Genomic DNA, 19,985 nt, shown 5'->3' on the forward strand with positions numbered 1-19,985 from the left:
GGAGGGTAAGGGGAAAGAGTTATTTGGTTCCTGTTACTCAGGATTTCCCAGCCTCAGGACTGTGCCCTTTTAGGCTGGATAATTCTTTGTTGTGAGGCTGTCCTGTGCATTGCAGGATGTTTAGCAGCATTGCTGCCCTCTACCCACTAAATCCCAGTTGCATCCTCTAGTTGTGACAATCAAACATGTCTCTAGATATTGGTGAATGTTCCCTGGGAGGTAAAATTGTCCCGTTAAGAACAGCTGATGTAGCTCTAATCATCCATTGAATAAATATTTCTCTTATAAAAAAGTTGTTCAGGTGCTGTGCAGACATGGCCTGTGGTTCCAGTATATGTTTAAATGTATATGAAGTCAGGGATTGTACAGAAAGAGGAACACAGAATATCAAATTAAGCTATATAGTCAATTCATGAAGTGAGTAATGATGTAGATAATTACAAACGTTATTTCAGTCACACAATTTCCCTGCAGTAGATTGTTTTCCTAATTATTGCTGGTTTGGGCTAGTATTAATAGTAACTGGTTTCCTGGACACACACTGGCTGATGTCAGGGAGAGAAAGCAAATGTGCATGTAGAGAAATCATTTGGCTTTCTTAAATTTTCATGGATACCCACAAAGTGGGTGCTTTAACCACAGGTTATCAAGTTGCATTGCCCACTGGCAAGTTTAAAAAGTAATAGCAACATTCATACTTACAGGTGAATTAAAGACTTTAGTCCCCGGAAAGTATGTCTTGAAATGGACTTGATGTTGTTGTTTTCTATGAATCTGCAATAGGTTATAATATTTTGGGTCAGACAGCTGTAGGAACCTCAGAGCCCTTGTACTGAATCATTATGTTAAAAAAAAAAAAAAAGATTATTTTACTTACAAATACTCTAGATGTGGGAGACCAATAAAAGCATCATCACTGATCACATCAAATGAGTTCGATGTGAATAACCTGCCCAGAAAAAGTTCACAATGAAACGGTTAAACTGACAGATTGTCAATCTTTGCTGCTTTTATCTCTCAGAGAAACGAGTGGGAGTTGTGCATGGAAAAATGTCTGGATGTCTGCCTTCTACAGTGTTACTTATTCAGGTAATTTTTGCAGCTTTTTTTTTTAACCGTCAATTATCTCATCAAATGCTCATTGAGGGGTGCCTTGTGCCCCACTCCTCACAGGGATGGATGTCACATGCCCTGGGTAACATTTTGAGATACAATAGGGCAAGTATGGCAGTCGACAGCCAAATCAACATGTTGCAGGTTTCCATGCAAAGACACTAGCAGAAGCTCGCCCTCTTGTTCTAGAAACTTCTGGAACATTCTGACCAGGCCAAATAATGGTGTCATGGTTTCAAGCCTGGGAAACCTAGAAAACTAGCTCCATGTCCAGTTATGCTGTGATATCTCATAGTAGATAAGCCACTGACACTGGCTTAATAAAAATCAACTAACCTCCTACTTTGAAAAGAGAACAGGCTGAAGATGGGAAACCATGAGGCTTAGGAAGAGTCTCAGACCCATTTTATTACTACATAGTTGAAAAGGAATACTTTTACTTGGACAAATTTATTTGCAATTTCAAAATCCACAGGGATTTGGTTTCAAAATAACTGATGAAAAGGAACATCAACCAGCCGTCCCCACATCCTGTTGAATTTCCCGAAGAATTTTCTTTTTCTGAATGGGAGGCTTAACAGAGGTGATTATAGGTCAAATAATACAAAGTTATTTTTTTAGAATGAGTATTAGTTTATGGAATTCATTAGATAAAGTGTTGATAAAAACTGAAAATAAATTTTTCATGTACTGATGACAAATTTATAATGAGTTCAAGTGACATTTAGTCTACATGTTAAGGTTTTCATATGGGAGAACCTCATATTTCACTTGTACTTAGAGTCTAAAATGTGACCGTGGTCATGGGACAGACCAGAAGTTTGACATAGTTTGACAACTCATGTCTCATACATACTGTTTAATTGTACTATGTAAAGTCCAATATTCTCTGTTAGTAAACTTTTTGACTTTTATTTTTGAGGTGTAGGGGTTAAAAATAACTGCCACTAACCAACTTAGTGACTTACCCTCTCTGAGCCTGTTAACTAAGGGGATTAAAACTAGGAGATGTCACTTTCTAAACAGTTGTGAATAACTTATTTGACATCTGGGATTCCTTCAGAATATTGAGAGGAGGGGGTAGCAGTGGGTTAGAGATGAACTGAGCATGAGGTGGTAATTTCTGAAATTGGAGGCTGGGTCCATGGGAGTGAATTTTACTATTATCCCTACTTTTATATATGCTTGAAAATTTCTGTAAAAATGGGGGAAAACACAAACAAAACCAGATGATCTCTTGCATTTCTTCCTAAGCTATCATTCCTGGAATGATGTTGGATTCTCTTCTATCCCTCCTCCTTCCAACATCATACGTAGCTTTATACTCAAGTGATTCACTAGACCCTGAAGAGTCAACACTATCGAATAGTCATACGTATTAGATGCCCATAGTTATTCAAACAAATTCAAAGTTTCATGATTTCAGTCGCAACTTTGGCAATTGTCTCTTCTTACTTCATGGTTCTGGGAAACAAGAGGATTACACAGCCTTACTCCAAGGTAAGCTACCATCCAAAGTCTTCCTTGGGTTCCAGATTTTCATTTCATTCTGTATAAGCAGCATCAAGGATGGAGAGAGTGAAATAAGGCAGAAATAGATACAGAGAAATACCTCCCATGCTCACTGGTTTGCAAACTGTCCCGTGGTTGGACCAGTGACTTCAAAATCACACTCCAAGTCACTGGAAGAAATGGCTTCTAACACTAGTTCTTCTTATGTTGAATCATATGCATAACAGGGTAGGATATAGATATTAGTGGGCAGAATTAGCCCGCACATGTCAGGGAACTAAAACAGGGTTTCCACTAGAATTTTTATCTGCTTGTTCATTGCTTATCCCTAGCACCTGTAATAGTGCCTGTCCCATAGTGGACACTGAATAAACATTTGTTAAATAAAGAGGGATTTACTTTACATTAAATTCTGATCATTACTAGATTGAATGTTCCTTACAGCAGGGGCTTATCTTTGTTGACTTTTGTGTCCTCAGCCCTGAGCATATTTCCTGGCTGAATTGTGTTTGCTGAACTAGCTCGTAAGGATCAAAACCTCTGGCTAAGACTACAACAACACGCAAGAATATGGGTGAGTCTCACAAACCTAAGTCCAGGGAAAGAAGCCAGAATGCAATAAAGTAATTCCCACATGATTGCACTTATATAAAGAACAAAACCCAGCAAAACTAATCTATGCTGGCAGAAGTCAAGATAGGGTTTACCCTCGAAGGTGAGTGGTAACGGGAAGGGGGCACAAAGGGAGTCTTTAGGGTAATGATAATGTTTGGTTTCTTGACCTGGGTGCTGGTTATAAGGGTGTTAACTTTATAAAAAATCATGGCAGGGGTGGGAGTGATGAATAGGCAGAGCATAGAGGATTTTTAGGGCAGTGCAAATACTCTGTATGCTACCATAATGATGGATACATGTCACTGTACATTTGCCATAGGATGTACAGCACCAAGACTGAACCCTAATGTAGACTATGGACTCTGGGCGATCAAGTAAGTTCATCAGTTGTAACAAACATACCACCTTGGTGGAGGAGGCTGGTGATGGGGGAGGCTATGCACGTGTCACGGTAGTGGGTCTGTGGGAAATCTCTGTGCCTTCTCTTCAATTTTGCTGTGAACCTAAAACTGCTCCAAAATAAATTAAGTCTTAATTTAAACTATCAAGATGTACGCTTAGGATATGCACACTTTTCTTTACGTAAATTATATTTCAATAAAAAGTTTTCTTATAAAAGCTAAAACAAATCCCTCTGGCTAAGATAATAATGAGTATCTAAATTCTAATATCTAGATTCTAATATCTAGATATTCTAATATCTAGATTCTAAATTCAATTGTAATTTTCTTTGGACAAGGATTCCATGGACAAAGATTTGTAAATTTATACATACATTCTAAAAATAGTTGAGCAGGCTATCCATTTTATTATCCTATATATACTTAAAAAAACTTAAAAAGGTCCTGTGCTATAAAGGGGGTAAAATGCCAATCTTTAATTCGTATGGGTTCCTTTATAAATGTTTGATTTCAGTATCATGATTTGTTATTGAGCCAGAGGTGTTAAAGAATCCCAAAGTCCCTGTTAAGGGAAACTCTGTCACCCCACCCCATCTTCACACAAAACAGATCTGGGGCAGACCAGGGTGGCCAGGTTTTATACCTCATGACCTCTGTCCCCTTTCAGAAGTTATGAGACCAAGAAGGACTCCGTTCTTCATCCAGAGTAGCTGGTCCTGAGGTCAGTCAGCATCCCATGGCCCAGCTAGTCTGGTTCAAAAAGGTGAGTTGGGCTAAAGATGAACCCCTTCTTGGGGATTTGGAATCACAAACAGATGGAACCAGCCAGCAGAGGAGCTGAAGGAGAAAAGAGGACTTAGGGTTGAGTTAGGCATGGCATGCTAACTCATGCCATGGCAGGCAGACTGTGCAAGGCACACTCAGAAGAGAGTGGAATGCAGAGGAGACCTCACAAAGGGCAGTGTGTGTGAAGGCTGGAGCAGGGAGATGCCCAGATCTGTGTTAGATCCTACACCTGTGCTTCTCAATCTTAGTTGCACTTGGAATCACCTGGGGAGCTTTAAGAATACTGACACCGGGTTCTCGCCCTCAGGGATTCTGGTTAAATTCTATACCTGGGGTGTGGCCTGGGCATGAGAGATTTAAAAGCTCCCCAGGTGTCTCTTACACACAACCAGGGCTGCATATGGTAAACTTTCTTGTCAGCCACAATAGCCTTCCTTTACCTGTGGTGACCGAGGGGGCCTGTGCTCCTTGCGGCAAGTGTGGCTGGAATAGTTGCTCTGGTACACAGAGGTGCTGTGGATTGTCCCGTCTCCATAACTACAGGCAGCAGGAGTCCACAATAATATGACTCAGATTTGACAACTGCCCTCACAAAAGTAGCACATGGAGGGGTGGGTGGGGATGAGTGTACTGTCTGAATGAACTGGTTACCCTGAGCTGCAAATCAGAGATCTCTATCCATACACTTGCCAAGTGGCCATCCAGTAGGTTGGTGCAGAGATAATGTAGAGTTTGCCGTCTGCCCCTGATCCTGTGGGAACATTTGAGGTCTCTGCCACTTCCTCTATTCTTAGAGAGGGAAAAAGGCAGGCACTGTTCCCTAGAATTTTGGTGGAGGTGGACACAGGGATGCACCTTGTCCTTTCTGTACCCTCCCCCCAAGGGCTGTGCCCTTAGGTCTCTTAGCCATCAGTCTCATGAGTGCAGTACGAAAACAACGGAGTGTAGGAGGTGTGGGGAGGAGTTTCTTCCTCTGCAACCGAGGGAGTGTGTATTTCCTTATCAAGAAAGACATTTAAGACCATACATATCAACTGTCAATACCCTGCAGGCAATAGCTCATTCTTTAAATGATGATTGTTGCCTCCATAATAGCCTGTATTTCATAGACTCCTGCTGCATTGTCTTATTTGGTCTTTGAACCAACTCTGTGAAAGTGGTAGAGTAGGTGTTAATAGCTGTTTGGCAGGAGGAAACTGAGGCCTAGAGGAATAGTTAAAAGCTTTGACCAAGGTCATGAGGCCCAAGACTCCTGGTCTACTGCCCTTTCCACGCACTGGGTGGTCTGTCAGTATAGGACCCGGATCACGTAGTGATACAACATCCACATTCTGGTAGACAACCATAATAACACTACTCAGCTTATGCAGATTTAAGAAATAGAATTAAATCAAAATTCCTTTTTTAAAGGAATTAATTACTCAAAGTTAGCAGCCTTAAAGTCACATTAAGATCATGTCAACTTGTATTTTTTTCAAGTCAAGAATTTTAAAAATCTGAATGCGGTTCGGTGTATTCTGCTTAAGGACGCTATATGCTCAGTGTAGAAATTCTGGAAAATAAAGAAAAGCTTAAAGAAGAAAATAAAGATCACTGTAGTCATACTACCTAAAGATGTGAATATGTGTATATATAATAAATATATGATATATACATGTATAGATTTATAAAATTGGAATAATAATTTTTATATTGTTCTGTGTCCTCCTTTTCATGTACTTATTTTTTCAAGAATAATTTCTCAGGACAATACATTTTCAATATATAATTTTAACAGATGAGTAAGTTTTGTATGATGGAGATATCGGGATTTAACTTTTTTATTGTTGATTCCAATTTTCACTATTATAAACACTACCATAACCACCCTCTCATGCAAGTATTTTTCCATATTTCTAATTCTTTCCTTAGAATAGACTTAGGATAGATTTTTTAAAGTAGCATTATTGGATTGTATATGGTTTGTATGTCTCTAGTTTATTACTAACTTGTATCAAATTACATGTTCAATTCTGAATATAAAAACGCCTGTTTTTACCACATCCTTACTGACATTTAGTATTATCATTTTTGTTTCTTCTTCTATGAAATCATGTCCTTTGACCATTTTTGTTGCTTTCTAAGTACCTTTTATTTACTAAGGATATTACCTATTCTTTTCCTTTCTTATTTGATGCTGAGTTTTTCTCTACTGATTATGATTTGCCTTTTGAATCATGATTTTTAACATATAGACGTTTTACATTTTAACAAAATATATCAACTTCTATTATATATTCTTTCTTTGCTGTAATTCTTAAAATGTTTTTTCCTACCTTGATATTAATGAAATATTACCTAAACCTCCCTCCTTAAGCTTTTTTTTTTTTTTGACTCTAATTTATTTGGGACTTACTTTTATCTATGATGTGAGGTGAGACATTGCCTTGATTCCTGCCTAGATATTTACCCAAATTTGCCAAAGCCTGTTGTTGAATAATTAATGCCCTCCCCTGCCCCGCCACTTGCGAGTACATATTACTTCCTTCAAATGTCTGCGATTTTATTGGGTTTTTCCAAAAATGAAATCTTGGATTTACTTATTCCCACTGCTTCCTAATTTATTTTTTTTCTGTTTATTATTTATTTTCTCTTGAGCTCCTTAGAATATGTATTGTTTCATGCTCAATTCATATGTTTTTTTGTTTTTTTTCAAATGTTTTTATTCTTTCTGATTTAAAATGAAAGTATCAATATTTAGAAATAACTTTACCTCTACGTAAAGCATCCAGTAAGTTTTAAATGTAATCTCTTAAAATTGCATATTTGATTTCAACAAATATTTAGAATAATATTCTTAAAATTTCCTGTTGATGATAGTTTTTTTTTAAAGCTTTCATAATTTAAAATTAATATTGCACTGAGACCAGAGGATGAGATCTGTAAAATGTCTGCTAACCCTGAGCTCCAGTTCTTCCTTCTGACTACCTATTTTCAACTGTCTGTAGGAGTGGGTCGCACCTCTCCATAAGCAATAAATTAACACCAAGGCTGAAAGGTTATTAGGAGGTTCCTAGTTGAAAAGCTAGGACCAGCAGCACTTAATTCAAAAGGGGTAGAGAAGTGTGTGATAGGGTTGGCATGGAGCTCAAGTGCTGGGATCAGCAACAGAGAAGTAAAGGAAGAAGCAGAGGATCACAGAATGAGGATCTAGCTACATTAGAAGGTCAAGACTAAGGCTGCCCAACATCCAGCTGGGGGTCCACAAGACTAAAATAACTGGGCAGGAGGGACATGTGTCGATTCCAAGGCTGATGGGCTGCTGAGGCGGTTTCTTGCCCTGGCTTCTCACCTCTTCTAGGGACCAGGGAAGGAGCATGCTGCAGAGGGAATTGCAAAGCCTGGGTCTTCATTCCCACTTGGCCATAAATCCTCTGTGTGGCCTTGAGCACATCACTTCTCCTCTCTATGTTGTCAAATGAGGGGCCTAAACTAGCTTGAAAGATGTATGCGTCAGGCTTGTAGCGCTGCAGGCTTCATTCATGGAAGAGTAGGCATGGCCTCTACATGAGGAGTGGGGCATAGTGGGGAGGCAGGTCTGCAGATGGCTGAATGGGAGGAGTAACCCTGCTGGGAAAATCTCCCCTTGTCTCAAACCAGACTGCTCATCTGGTCACATCAGGGCCCCCTGGCTCTAATGACACTTCTTCAGACTCTCTCTAGTCACCCATGACATCTTAACTGCCATCAGAATTGTCATTGTTCCACAAGTGGTCTGCATTTTATCTTCCAGCCCAAAGCAGATTCTTGCAACTGTGGGGGGGGGGGGATGATTTAGGGGGCTTTCCCATAAACCACCCCCCTCAGTAAGGGCTACTCTGGATGAAGAAGAGTGGGCAGCCAGCATTGGGCTGTCACTTAGAGATGGCACTGATTAGACATAGAATAGAGAATCTGGTTTCTAAGTCTGTGGCTGCCACTTAGTATGTATATGGTACATCAAGGAGGTAAACCTATTTCAACATCTGTTAAAATAGGAATGATAATAACAAAAAGATTTCCTGGAAGATTCTAAGAATTCTATGAGATAATGTATAAGAGCATGTCTCCAATGCTTCTGCCAAGGAATCGCTCAGCAAAGAGCATAGACATAAAATATCAGAGCTGGAAGAGCTTTTAGCTCTAGTGAAGGACCTTAGTTATATAGAGTGGGAAACTGAGGTCCAGTGAGATTGTCACCTACCTAAGAGAGCTGTTATGAGCGTTGTCCAGGGAATTAGGCAGCCGTGGGCAGTGTTGCGTAAACATACTTCCAAGTACATATGTGTGCCTGTGTGTGCATATGTGCATATATATGTAAATGAGAGAGCAAGATGCATGGGTTACAGTTGTTGGAAGATTCGAGGGCGTAGCTGGAGGGGCTGGCCAACTTGTTTAGAGCTGCCTCTGCTTAAATGATTCAGACCTGCGAGCTGTTACTAATATTCTCCTTTATCCAAAAGAATAGGACTGGTTGAATGAAATAATAATAGGCTGATGATTAACTTTAGTTAAATGCACACATTCTAAGTGCATGTGCCACGTGAATAATTTACATCTGAATATTTTAAAATATGCTCTTAAGATAGGAAAGCATTAAAATGGGAAACATCACATATGAGCGCATTATGTCACAGTTCTTTTTGACTTTCATCCTTGGAAAACATTTTCAGTGTAATTCAGCTGATCCTTAAGTAGACCACCACCTCTTTGACCTGGATTGATGGAGAGTAACCTTACTTTTGCTCTCATAAGTCTGAGGGGGGGCACCCTAGAGAGATATACCATTCAATTCCTCAGGTGAGGAAACTGAGGCCTGCAGAATTAAGTGACTTATTCAAGGCCACATCTTTTGTCAGCAGCAGCGCCAGGTTTAGAATGTAGATTTTAGATTTGCAGGGATTCCCTGGGGAATGTTCTTGGCATGCACACTAGCAAAGGCTTGAGCATGGACCCACCCCTTTGGTTTTATAGTTCATTACCTCTCCTCCCAGGATAGTCAAAACTTTTCCTTTATAGACATTGGCATAACTAGTCAACAGCCCACCCTTCCGATGTTGTTTGTAAATTCAGTCTGTATTTCCCTGCTCCTAAAAAACAAAGGAGGAGGGACTTAAATTTTATTTAAAACCTATTCTATGCCAAGCCTCATCTTTATCAGATTGCCATCTATTAACTCATTTTAATCCTCCAATGAACACTGTCATGTAGGTTTTATAGTCTCCATTTAAAATACAAAGACCGTGCTTCCTCTTTTTAGTCCTATCAGATCTGTTCAGTATCTGCTACAAATCTAGGAAAGCCTTGCCCAGTAGTTCCCCGAGTGTAGCCCCTGGAACACAAGGCCTTTACAGGGTTGAGAGGTTTTACATGAACAACAACAGAAAAAAACAGACAAATAAATTTGGGGAAAGTGGGTAAATGAAGTTACTCGGGGTTCCTAATTACACGAATCTTTCTATCCTTAAGTAAATTGAGACTCTTCAAAAGGGATTTAAATATGCAGCTCCCCAATCTTATTGACAATGGGACCCTTTTATCATTGAGTTTTACATACAGGGTGTATACCCAGGGAAATGCTGGATTAGCCATTTGGGAAATAGCTGTGAGGGAATCCTCCCAAAACAAAAATAGTGAGAGTGTAAATTTAAGCTCAAGGGTTTTTTCCTATTGAATGGGCTGCAAGTGATAATCTACTTCCTCTGAAAGATGGAGCTCCACTGGGAGGTCCCCAAAGAAGCAGAGTGTGCCACGCTGCTTGACTAGGTAGAGAGCCTGGCAGTGAGTCACTCCTTATATGGAGATAGATGGTTTAATGGATCCTTTAAGACAGGATTCTTTCTACCCACCCAAGCTCTGTTAGCAAGCCTCTCTAGAACAAGCTGAGGTATAAATAATTAAGCTAATAAATAAAGCAAGGGACTTCCCTGGTGGCGCAGTGGTTAAGAATCTGCCTGCCAATGCAGGGGACATGGGTTCGAACTCTGGTCCAGGAAGATCCCACATGCCGCGGATCAACTAAGCCCGTGTGCCACAACTACTGAGCCTGCTCTCTAGAGCCCGAGAGCCACAACTACTGAGCCGGTGTGCCACAACTACTGAAGCCCGCACACATAGAGCCCGTGCTCCGCAACAAGAGAAGCCACTACAATGAGAAGCCCCACACCGCAGCGAAGAGTAGCCCCCGCTTGCCACAACTAGAGAAAGCCCGTGCACAGCAATGAAGACCCAACACAGCCATAAATAAATAAATAAATGAATAAATAATAAAAATAATAAAAAATAAAATAGGGCTTCCCTGGTGGTGCAGTGGTTGAGAGTCCGCCTGCCGATGCAGGGGACATGGGTTAGTGCCCCAGTCCGGGAAGATCCCACATGCTGCGGAGCGGCTGGGCCTGTGAGCCATGGCCACTGAGCCTGCGCGTCCGGAGCCTGTGCTCCGCAACGGGAGAGGCCACAACAGTGAGAGGCCCGCGTATTACAAAAAAAAATAAAAATAAAATAAAAAGAAGCTCTTTAAAAATAAATAAATAAATAAAGCAAACAGCGAAGGCATAGATTCCCAATATCCTGTTGTAGGTTAAGAAAAGGAAAACAACATAAAATAATTCCAGAGACTTTTCTAAGCCAAGGTGCATTGTGAGTAGCCAAGCAGGGATAGAATGAGTGGTTTCTCAAATTTATTTGAGCACAGAACTCTTCTTTTTTTCCAGGACGACTGTTCTATAGGACACGAGTTTAGAAAACATTGGTCTAAGCTATAACTTTAAAGTATATAAGTCCCTTTCCATTTGCTCTTTTCTTCACTCTCTCTCTCTTTCAAAGGAAGGAGACCAGAGTTTACACATACAAAGAGAGTTGAACCCTAGGGAAACTCAATGTTCTTGCAGCGGGCCACTCTTTCAAAGGGCTTGTCAACAATTGTCTCCAGGAATGAGGACACATCCCCTGCATATCCTCACTAATGGCAAAGGTTGACCCTTTGAGAGGCGATTCGATTTGGGGAACAAAGTTATGCAAAGTTAAGCCCAGTTATTCATGTTCAAGAGGAAGCAGCGAGAAGTAGTTAAAAGTGAGGATGTGGGTTTACACTCCGGCTCTGCGACTTATGAGGGGTGTGACATTGCCGAGGTTACCTAACCCGTCTAGGATTCAGTGCTTCATCTGCAAAATGGACATAATCACACTTCCTCACAGGGTTATTGTGATGATGAAATAAAAAATGAGACACAAACAGTGCTTGGCATCAGGCAATACAAAAATGACAAATGTCCCCTAACAAAACTTTGCCTGGTTTTATTGTATGACTTGTAAACTGGCAGTGAAGACAATTCTCAAAGATCTAGAAATGTTTAGCTATAGAAGCAAAGTTAGGAAGAATCTCTGATCTCCTGTAAGGAATTCTCTGCAAGTCAGGAATTACTTGTGCATATAAATTCTAGTCTGTTTATTTTTTAAAGGCTCATTGTTTTTTAATCACAATTTACACAGGCAAACACCTGTCATCCTGCCATGTAAATGGGCTCAACAATTCCTTTCCAGTCCTTGCCCCATGGGAGGGATATTGACACATTGTTTTACCATCAGCCATCATGGGAGGTCCTGGTAAAGTCCCAGTGGACCTGCTTGGGAAATTATTATTCCCAAGCTACATTATTATTCTAATAATAACTTTATAATAGTCAATTCCATAGAATGAGGCTCTTTCATTTAACAATCTAATTTACTGGTTTGTTAGAATTGATACAATAAATTTTGTCCTTTTCTTTAACAAGGCCATTTTCTATATTATGTATTCTATCCTACAAACAGTACTCTGTTTGTAGAATAGAATAGAATACAATAGAATTATTAAGCAGAAAGAGACCTTAGTTAATTGAACATGAAGGTCTCAAAATGCCAATTACATATGTTTTGTTTGGTCTCCTGTTTCAGAAATCTGCCTCCAGATTTCTGCCTTCCCCTGAAAATTTAAAAAGTAAGACCGCATATTCATGTGTGGTCAGCAATAATCAGTTTAAACTGAAGATGTCATTTTTAGGTAAGACATGTCTTGTCTGGTTTACCCCAGTCACTACCACTCCCTACTGTCTTATACCCAACTGTTTCCTTCATTTACCTTATCGCCCCAGCCCCCATTGGGCATTTGAGTTTGAGAACCATAATTTAATCTATCTCTGATATTTTCTACATATAAAATCTGAGGCCCAGGGATACTTGGTCACACAGCCCGTTACTGTCTGAACTGGATTTCAAACCCAAGTCTCCTGACTTCTACTTCAGGCTTCTTTCCATCTTACCACAAAACTACGCATCTGAAGACTGGCCAGTGTTAATTATTTTTAACAAAACTTAACATGTTTACAAAATACAGTTCCAGTTGTTTTTTCATGAGGAAGAGTGAAAGGGTTCTGCTTCTCTTTTCCCCTCCCATTCTCAGAAAGGTAAATAGTTCATGTTCCTTGTGAGAAGTATTTGAAGAAAGATTTCTTAGCAGCTTCTGATGGAGACCTATGCGTAGAACAATAAAATTTTAAAGCTAGCACTGTAGGCAAACCCAAACTATACAATCAGATGCTAATCTGATGTTAAGGTCGTTCAAATTAAAGTGATTTTCAGAACTGTAATGAAAGCTAATGTTTATTGAGTTACAGGAGCCGTGCTAAGTGCTTTACGTGTACTGTTTCATTGAATCCTGACTATAATCCTGTGTAACAGGTACTATGGTTATTGCCCACTTTGTAGATGCAGATAATGAGGCTTGGTTAAACTTGCCCCGAATCACAGAACTAGGAAGCAGCACAGTGAGGATTTGAACCCATGTCTATTTGACCAGAAAACCTGTCTTCTTTGCTACTTGCCACATTGCCAGTTCACCAGGGTTAGCCATTTTGACATCACAGCTGTCATTGTAATGCCCTGTGATCATTTTGTAGCCTATATCAGCCATAGGCTCAACAATGGGCAAGAGTCACCATCCTCACCAATCAACTGAATATCATTTTGAACAAAATGAGAGAGCTTATCATGGCTGCCTTATGATACGGTCTTTGTGTTCATAAATTTGCTCTTCATCTTAATAATGCTTAACCAACAGTTTTCTTTGGATGTCCTGTCAGACTGGATGAAGGGGGACTTTGAACCTTCACAGGAGAGAGGCTAGTCAAACCTGGGAGAGAACCTGAGTGGCAAATATGATTTTGTACTTGTCAAAGACCTAGAGGAAATCAGAGTGAAACAAAAGGGATTCAGCAGGTGGGTCTAAAGAAAGATATTGGATGCTTTGCCTTTTAAGTTCCAGTACACTGGAAATATCTGTTGAAGAAGTCTGACATCATGTCATGAACAAATATCTCTTCATGGTTTTTTTTTTGGTTCAGCCCACTTTCCAGACGTCCACACTATTAATTCACATGAAATCTGATTGTGTATACAAAACATACAAAAGAGCAGGTACATGACCGAGACTACCTACTGATAGGAGAACAGGAATCTCTAGTATAAAATCTATAAAAATATGAACTGAATTCAACAAACATATAGTAAGCTTATAACATCCAGGCTCTTTTCTAGGACCGTGGCTATTGAGAATCCTCCGTGAGAAACAAGGGCAGACACAAGCACAGTTAGCTCTAAAAATGACAGAAAGAACTATAGACATCAGTAAAATCTACAGAGCTTGAGAAAATAGAGGTACTTCAGGCTGGTATGGATGGATCTTACAGTGTGTGGGTGTCTGTGTATGTGTATGTGTGTGTGCGATCAATACTGCGAGAGATGACCCTAGACAAATAGCCAAATTCTATTAATACCAACTCAGGTGTTCAGATGTTTCTCTGTTTCTAGGGAACCACTAAAGGCTTCCAAGCATGAGGGTGACATGATGAGATCTGCTTCAAGAAGGTAACACTGATGGAGGTGGGGAGAATAGGGACCGGAATCAGGGGGACCAGTGCAGAAGCTCCCCAGCAGCCTGTGGAACAGTGATTGCAGCCTCAGTTAGGGCCATGGTCCTGGGGTGAAGAGGAGATGGCAGATTCTCATGCTGTTTCCTGTTGAAAGTGGACATGAGGGAGAGGTAACTCCTAAGTTTCTTGCTTGAATAATTGAGAGAATGAAATACACTTTCAGAGAAAACATTTGTTGTACAGGGCTGTGTGCACATACAGTCACAACAATTAATTAATTAAGAAGTTAAAAATCAGAGCTATGGGTCATCGGGCAGATTGTAGACAAAACAGCCTAGGTGATTGAAACTTTTACGTTTTGGTCCCTTGTGGGCCATCAGCTGGGCACAAACCAAAACATGCTCATCCATAACCAGCCAATAATTCCTCCAGAAGCCCTCTTAGCTGATAGGTTTGGCTTGAGTTGTCACTAAAGATTGCTAAATGTTTCTTACATTTGTCATATAAGGAGGAATAGAAAAAGAGGCTCATCGCTGTAAAGGTGAGAGAGGCTATGGATATTTTTCCCTGGACAAATCATATTTTGAAGAACTGAATGATAAAATCTTAGTAAGGATGGACTTATGATTTATCATGTTCATGCTGTTTGCTTTTCTGCTTTTTAGTTTTTGATTTCTTATGGGCTATATATTTATGTATTGATTGTGGATTAATAAAAGAAATGATGATATTTTTTCCCCAGAGGGATCAATTCTGTTGCTTCAGACAAGATCAAATCTCACTGGAATAAATAGCATTTTTTCTGGTTACACCAAATTCTTATATAAAGATACTAACCTAAGCCTGTAATTTACTCCCTGCAAATAGAACTCTCTTTAGAGTTGGATAGCTTTAGTTTATGAAAAATTTTATCAACAAATGGCAATGTGGCCACATTTTATGCTCTTAAATTTAAAGTTTACTTCTGTAATGAGCCTACATCAGTGGGGATTTTAGTCTGTGGTTGAGAAGAACAGGACTGTTCTGTGTGAAAACACATTTCTGTAAATTGCCTTCGCTACAAGTACCACTCGCTCCTATCACTAAAAACAGACTAGAATGAATAATCATTCCCACTGGTTATGTTTCACAGCAGGCCTATGGAAACATGAATGAAATTACATTTGCTTGGGAAAGGTTTTGTTGCTGTTGTTTAAAACCATAGGTGTTTTTAAAAAAAAATAGGATTGTATAACTAATCTGATGAATTTTTATTGGATAATTTTATTCTTCCTCTCTACAGAGTGTGGGCTTTTGTTTTTCTTGTTCTCCAATACACATTGCCAGCCAAGGCCTACCAGGATCTTTTCCCCCAAAACATTATATGTAACTTAAGGAGGCACTACGTCTGTTTCCCTCAGTACCCCAGGCTGACATTTCAAAAAGTACTTCTCATCATGCCTTCTGCAGAAGGTCTGAAAAAGCATTTGGGGCCATAATGAAATTATCAGATTGTTAGGGTGGGCGACATGAATGGGTCATTTCTTTTCTCTTTTCCACCACTTAGCAAGAAACCAACTGCCTTTGTACATCAATCAAGCAGAATCGATTCTGAAGTTTCTCCCTTCACAGGATATGACAGGTCAGTTTGGTAATCCGCGGTCACGAATACCATTAGAATTCATTGCAAACCCCAAGCAATGGTTGGTGTGATCCAGGTCTGGTCTGATGGCAAAAGTCATGCAAAGGCAAATAAGACCCCTGGGTCTTCATGTTCCAGTGTGGGGTTTTCAGGGCAGTGGATGGCCCTGTCCTACAGAAAAACTCTTTCTGTCTGTGAGCCATGCATTCCCACCACTGTTATGATTATGGCACTATTCATACTTGGAGCCTTTTCATTTATTTTCTCCTCAGTGAAAATGCGCTTATTAGACCCTTTCCCGACGACAGGAGGAAACAGAGAACACTGGACAGGAAGAATGGGGAGCAAAATCTTTAGGAAACAGGATCCTGGAGATCAGAGACAAACTTTGACCCTGGACAATTTTGCATAAGATCAGCACGGGCACAGATCTGCCATGTTGAGGTTAGCCAGTGTGAGTTAAGTAAGGACATCCAGGGCAAGAATTACTCGCCCTTTTGTTATTTCTGAAAACTGAACTGCTTTTAGAAATAAGGGCTGGAATGTTCCATAGGAACTCAGAGCATGGAACGCAGGGGCATGGCACACACACTCCGTGTGGGCTATTTAAAAACCAGTTCCTTGGCTTTCCTCTGTGATTCTAAATACGTGTAATCACATTACCCTGCGGCAGCCGGTAACTATTTCTATAACATTGTCCAGCATCTGTGTTTGCTGAGGCCGGATCCACCCAGCAGAAACACAAAGTGGAGAGGTGCTAACTGTTGAGGTTGATTGATCCAGGCTTTCTGTGTCACAGCTAATGCCCATCCAGTGTTGGCATTTGAGTAGTATGTGTCGACTGACACTTCTCGAATTTTAAGGACTGATCTATTTAACTCTCCTGGGGAGAGAGAGGTGCCTTAGCTCAACAAAAGGATGCTTTTAAAATGAGCCGTTTATGTATTTAACAATTAATAACATAGGCACAACTGATCACTTTCTCACATACAAGCAATTCTTATCCTACGGAAGGATCCCAGCACTGAAGACTTTGCCCCTTTATGTGCTAAAGACTGTCTTTTTTGAATTTGTTTGATGTACTAACACTTCCCCTAATCACACTATTAGCCATCAGTCAAACAGATAAATCACTTAGGAATATTCTGCTCAATTGTTAATCATTCAAAGACACTAGCTAGTAGAAGGACAGTAGCCAACATTATTACATAATGTCAAAACACCTGATCAGGTTTATGAAATGAAATAGTCAAACCAGTTTGGGGATTTCATATAGACGAAACAATAGATTAAGTGATTTTTTATTTAGCTCTTTTAGCTTTATGTAAAAAGTTAAAACCCTACCATTTATAAAATGTGTAACCATTTGTCACATCCTATACCAAGCATTTTATCTACTTAAATCTTATTTATCTCTGATAACTCTTCAAGGTGTCATCACCTCCATTTTACAGATGAGGAAACTGAGGTTCAGAGAGAGTTAGTTATTTGCACACAATTTCACGTTTAGTTTCTAGGGAGTGGTAGGGTGAGATTTACACACAGGTCTCTCACATTTCAAATCCATGCTGTTTGCCTCTGTATATAAAACCTCAAACGGCCAAAATGGCCAATTAAGCCAAGAAAACAAAAACAAGCAAAAAAACTTGGGTCCAGGATCATGCAGTTAAGATAACTACAGCTCAGTTGATGGACATTTGGCTGATTCCCCCCCTGGAACCGGTAACTACAACCCAGTCTGTGGCCTGACACCTGAGAACGGGGTTGGGGGGGACCTCTTGCCCCCGTATGTGGTCCTGATCTAAGAACTAACACTCCAATGGCCAAACGTTACACGTCAGAACAAATTATCCATGTTACATTATGACTGTGGAGAGATCTGATTTCTTAGTCAAATATTATTTTTTGACTATTTTCAGACATAGACTGAATATATGGTTCCCTCATGGCTAACTTAAAACACATAGCAAAGACTAATCCTTTGCACTATCCTATATTAATATTTTCTTTCCCTCCTTATAAGGGGATGAGTTATAAATTAGATGAGATTAGAAAGCAGTCACTTGAGAATGAATATTTTAAGGAATTACCTAGAAAGAACTGAGATTTTTCTTCCCCACATGGTAAATCATACAGAGTAGCAGCCTGCCCCAGGTCCCCGAGGACAACATCTTGAGCGCATATGTTATGCTGGGTTCTGTATTGACTAATTCAGAAACTCCAGGGTAAAATAACCAAAGTTCCCAAGTCAAAAATGAAAGTAAAAGGGTGGAATGAAATGAAGATCATTGTTGCAACATTCCAACAACTTCATAAATAGCCATGAAAGTAGCTAGCATTACAGGTTAGCAAATTTACAATTGCAAGCATCAATCCGCACCGTTGGTGTCAAGTCGCAAACAAACCCATCTACCTCACTTTACTGATATTCCTTTCCTCTCCAGAAATATAATCACATTTGACAAAATTAATATTGAGATCGTTTTACTAGAGGGTTTATCCAAATATATGCTATATTAAAAATAGTCATGATATAAATATTTCTCACAAGAGCTGCAGCGATGGTGTGAATAAAAAACTCCCTTCTGAGATTTCAGTAAAACCAGATCTCACAAAGGATCTGAAAGAAAACAAAACAAAACAATAAACAGACACACACAAAGAGACACACACACAGAACAAACCTTATGTTAATCCAGTTTAGCAAAGCAGTCACTATTTGACACTATTTTTTATGAAATACGATACTGTTCCTTCCCAGATGAAGTAGGAGAGATGAATCTGCTACAGGTTTCTCATAATAATGTTCAGGGGTGGAAGATATCTAAGCATGTTCTGTAGCAGCTAATAAAAATCAAAATTTCTAAATGCAGCAAAATGTTAGCCCTGTCAAATGGCCAAGCGTGCAAGAGGAATCTCTCCCCATGCCCTTCTACCAATACATACAAAGCCCCAAATACATCGGCTGGAATTTTTAAATTGTAAATTAGATACCAAAATGCTTACGGGCCTTACAATGAGATAACGTCAGGAGGAACGGTGCGTGGAATGGATCTGGCATTCTCACATAAAGCATTATCTTTGGTACAAGTACACACGGCAGGGCATTTTGGCTTCGCTGGTTTCTTCCCCTCAGTCAGCAAAAGCGCAGATAAGAGACATAGGCAATAAGCAATTCTTTTCAGGGGGTTGCAGGCATTTCCCATCCTTTGGCTTCTCTCTGATTCCATGCAGTCGAAAAAATATCCCCAAACATGAACAGGGCTTCTGGAATTCAGATGGTGATTGTCTTGCTTTAAGACCAGGTCACATAAGAGTCCACCCTTTTCCTCTGCCTCTGTCTCTCTGCTTTTCAAAACAGGGACCTGCAGCTGATTCGTGAGCTGCTCCTCGCTCCAGCGATGCACTGCTCGGGGAAGAGACCTGTGAGGTGCTGCGAGATGGGAGGGATCCAACTGCTCGAGGAGAGAGCGGACTTGCATCACCACGAAAACACTGAGCACAGACCAGCCTTCGAAGGCAAAGCGAAGTGATGTAACAGAAAATAAACAGCTTTCTGCTTGCACCGGGAGCCCTTTAATTGTTACCAAAAATAGGATGGCATAATGTCTTATTAGTGGGTGGGTGGGCCGGTGGGTGGGAGCAGTCATCTTGCATCGGATCTCAGCAATCTCAGAAACCTTTGGGAATTTGCTTTTCATGTGGCAAACAACCTAGTAAGGAAAGCTAGCTTTGGAGCCAGCCCTGGCTGGAAATAGGAAGTGAAATGAAACTCTCTCCCTTCGCAGCTTTTGGCTAAAACCTTGGTATTTCTTGCTGAGTCCACCTGACTGATGCCATCGCTGAAAGACAAGCAAGAACACATGGAGAATGTGACTTTCAGGGAATGAATGTGAGTAAATACTTTTCTGACACTTAACTGTCATAAATTATTGATTTTCATAATCCACCCCGCCCCCTCCCCCCCCCATATGTAAGCCATTCCCTCCTCCCATGGTGAGGGAGGGAGAT

At 40.2% G+C, this 19,985-nt stretch overlaps 1 protein-coding gene across 4 annotated transcripts in view; it reads right to left on the reverse strand.

Moving 5' to 3' along the window:
* Positions 1-19,490, reverse strand: part of LGI1 (leucine rich glioma inactivated 1) — a 33,394-nt gene extending 13,904 nt beyond the window's left edge. The window contains exons 1-4 of one of the 4 annotated variants that reach the window (XM_024739548.1): positions 18,990-19,456; positions 18,523-18,594; positions 878-949; positions 703-774 (exon numbers count right to left, since the gene is read on the reverse strand). In XM_024739548.1, coding sequence (XP_024595316.1) covers positions 703-774; positions 878-949; positions 18,523-18,594; positions 18,990-19,456 — 683 coding nt within the window. Of the gene's footprint in view, positions 1-702; positions 775-877; positions 950-18,522; positions 18,595-18,989 lie in introns of all 4 variants that reach the window. The other 3 variants (XM_024739552.1, XM_024739550.1, XM_024739551.1) reach the window with 3 other exon arrangements.
* Positions 19,491-19,985: the final 495 nt, after the last annotated feature.

The sequence above is a fragment of the Neophocaena asiaeorientalis genome, unplaced genomic scaffold, assembly GCF_003031525.2.
Source record: "Neophocaena asiaeorientalis asiaeorientalis breed wild unplaced genomic scaffold, Neophocaena_asiaeorientalis_V1.1 scaffold597, whole genome shotgun sequence".
In the NCBI taxonomy this organism is placed as follows: domain Eukaryota; kingdom Metazoa; phylum Chordata; class Mammalia; order Artiodactyla; family Phocoenidae; genus Neophocaena; species Neophocaena asiaeorientalis.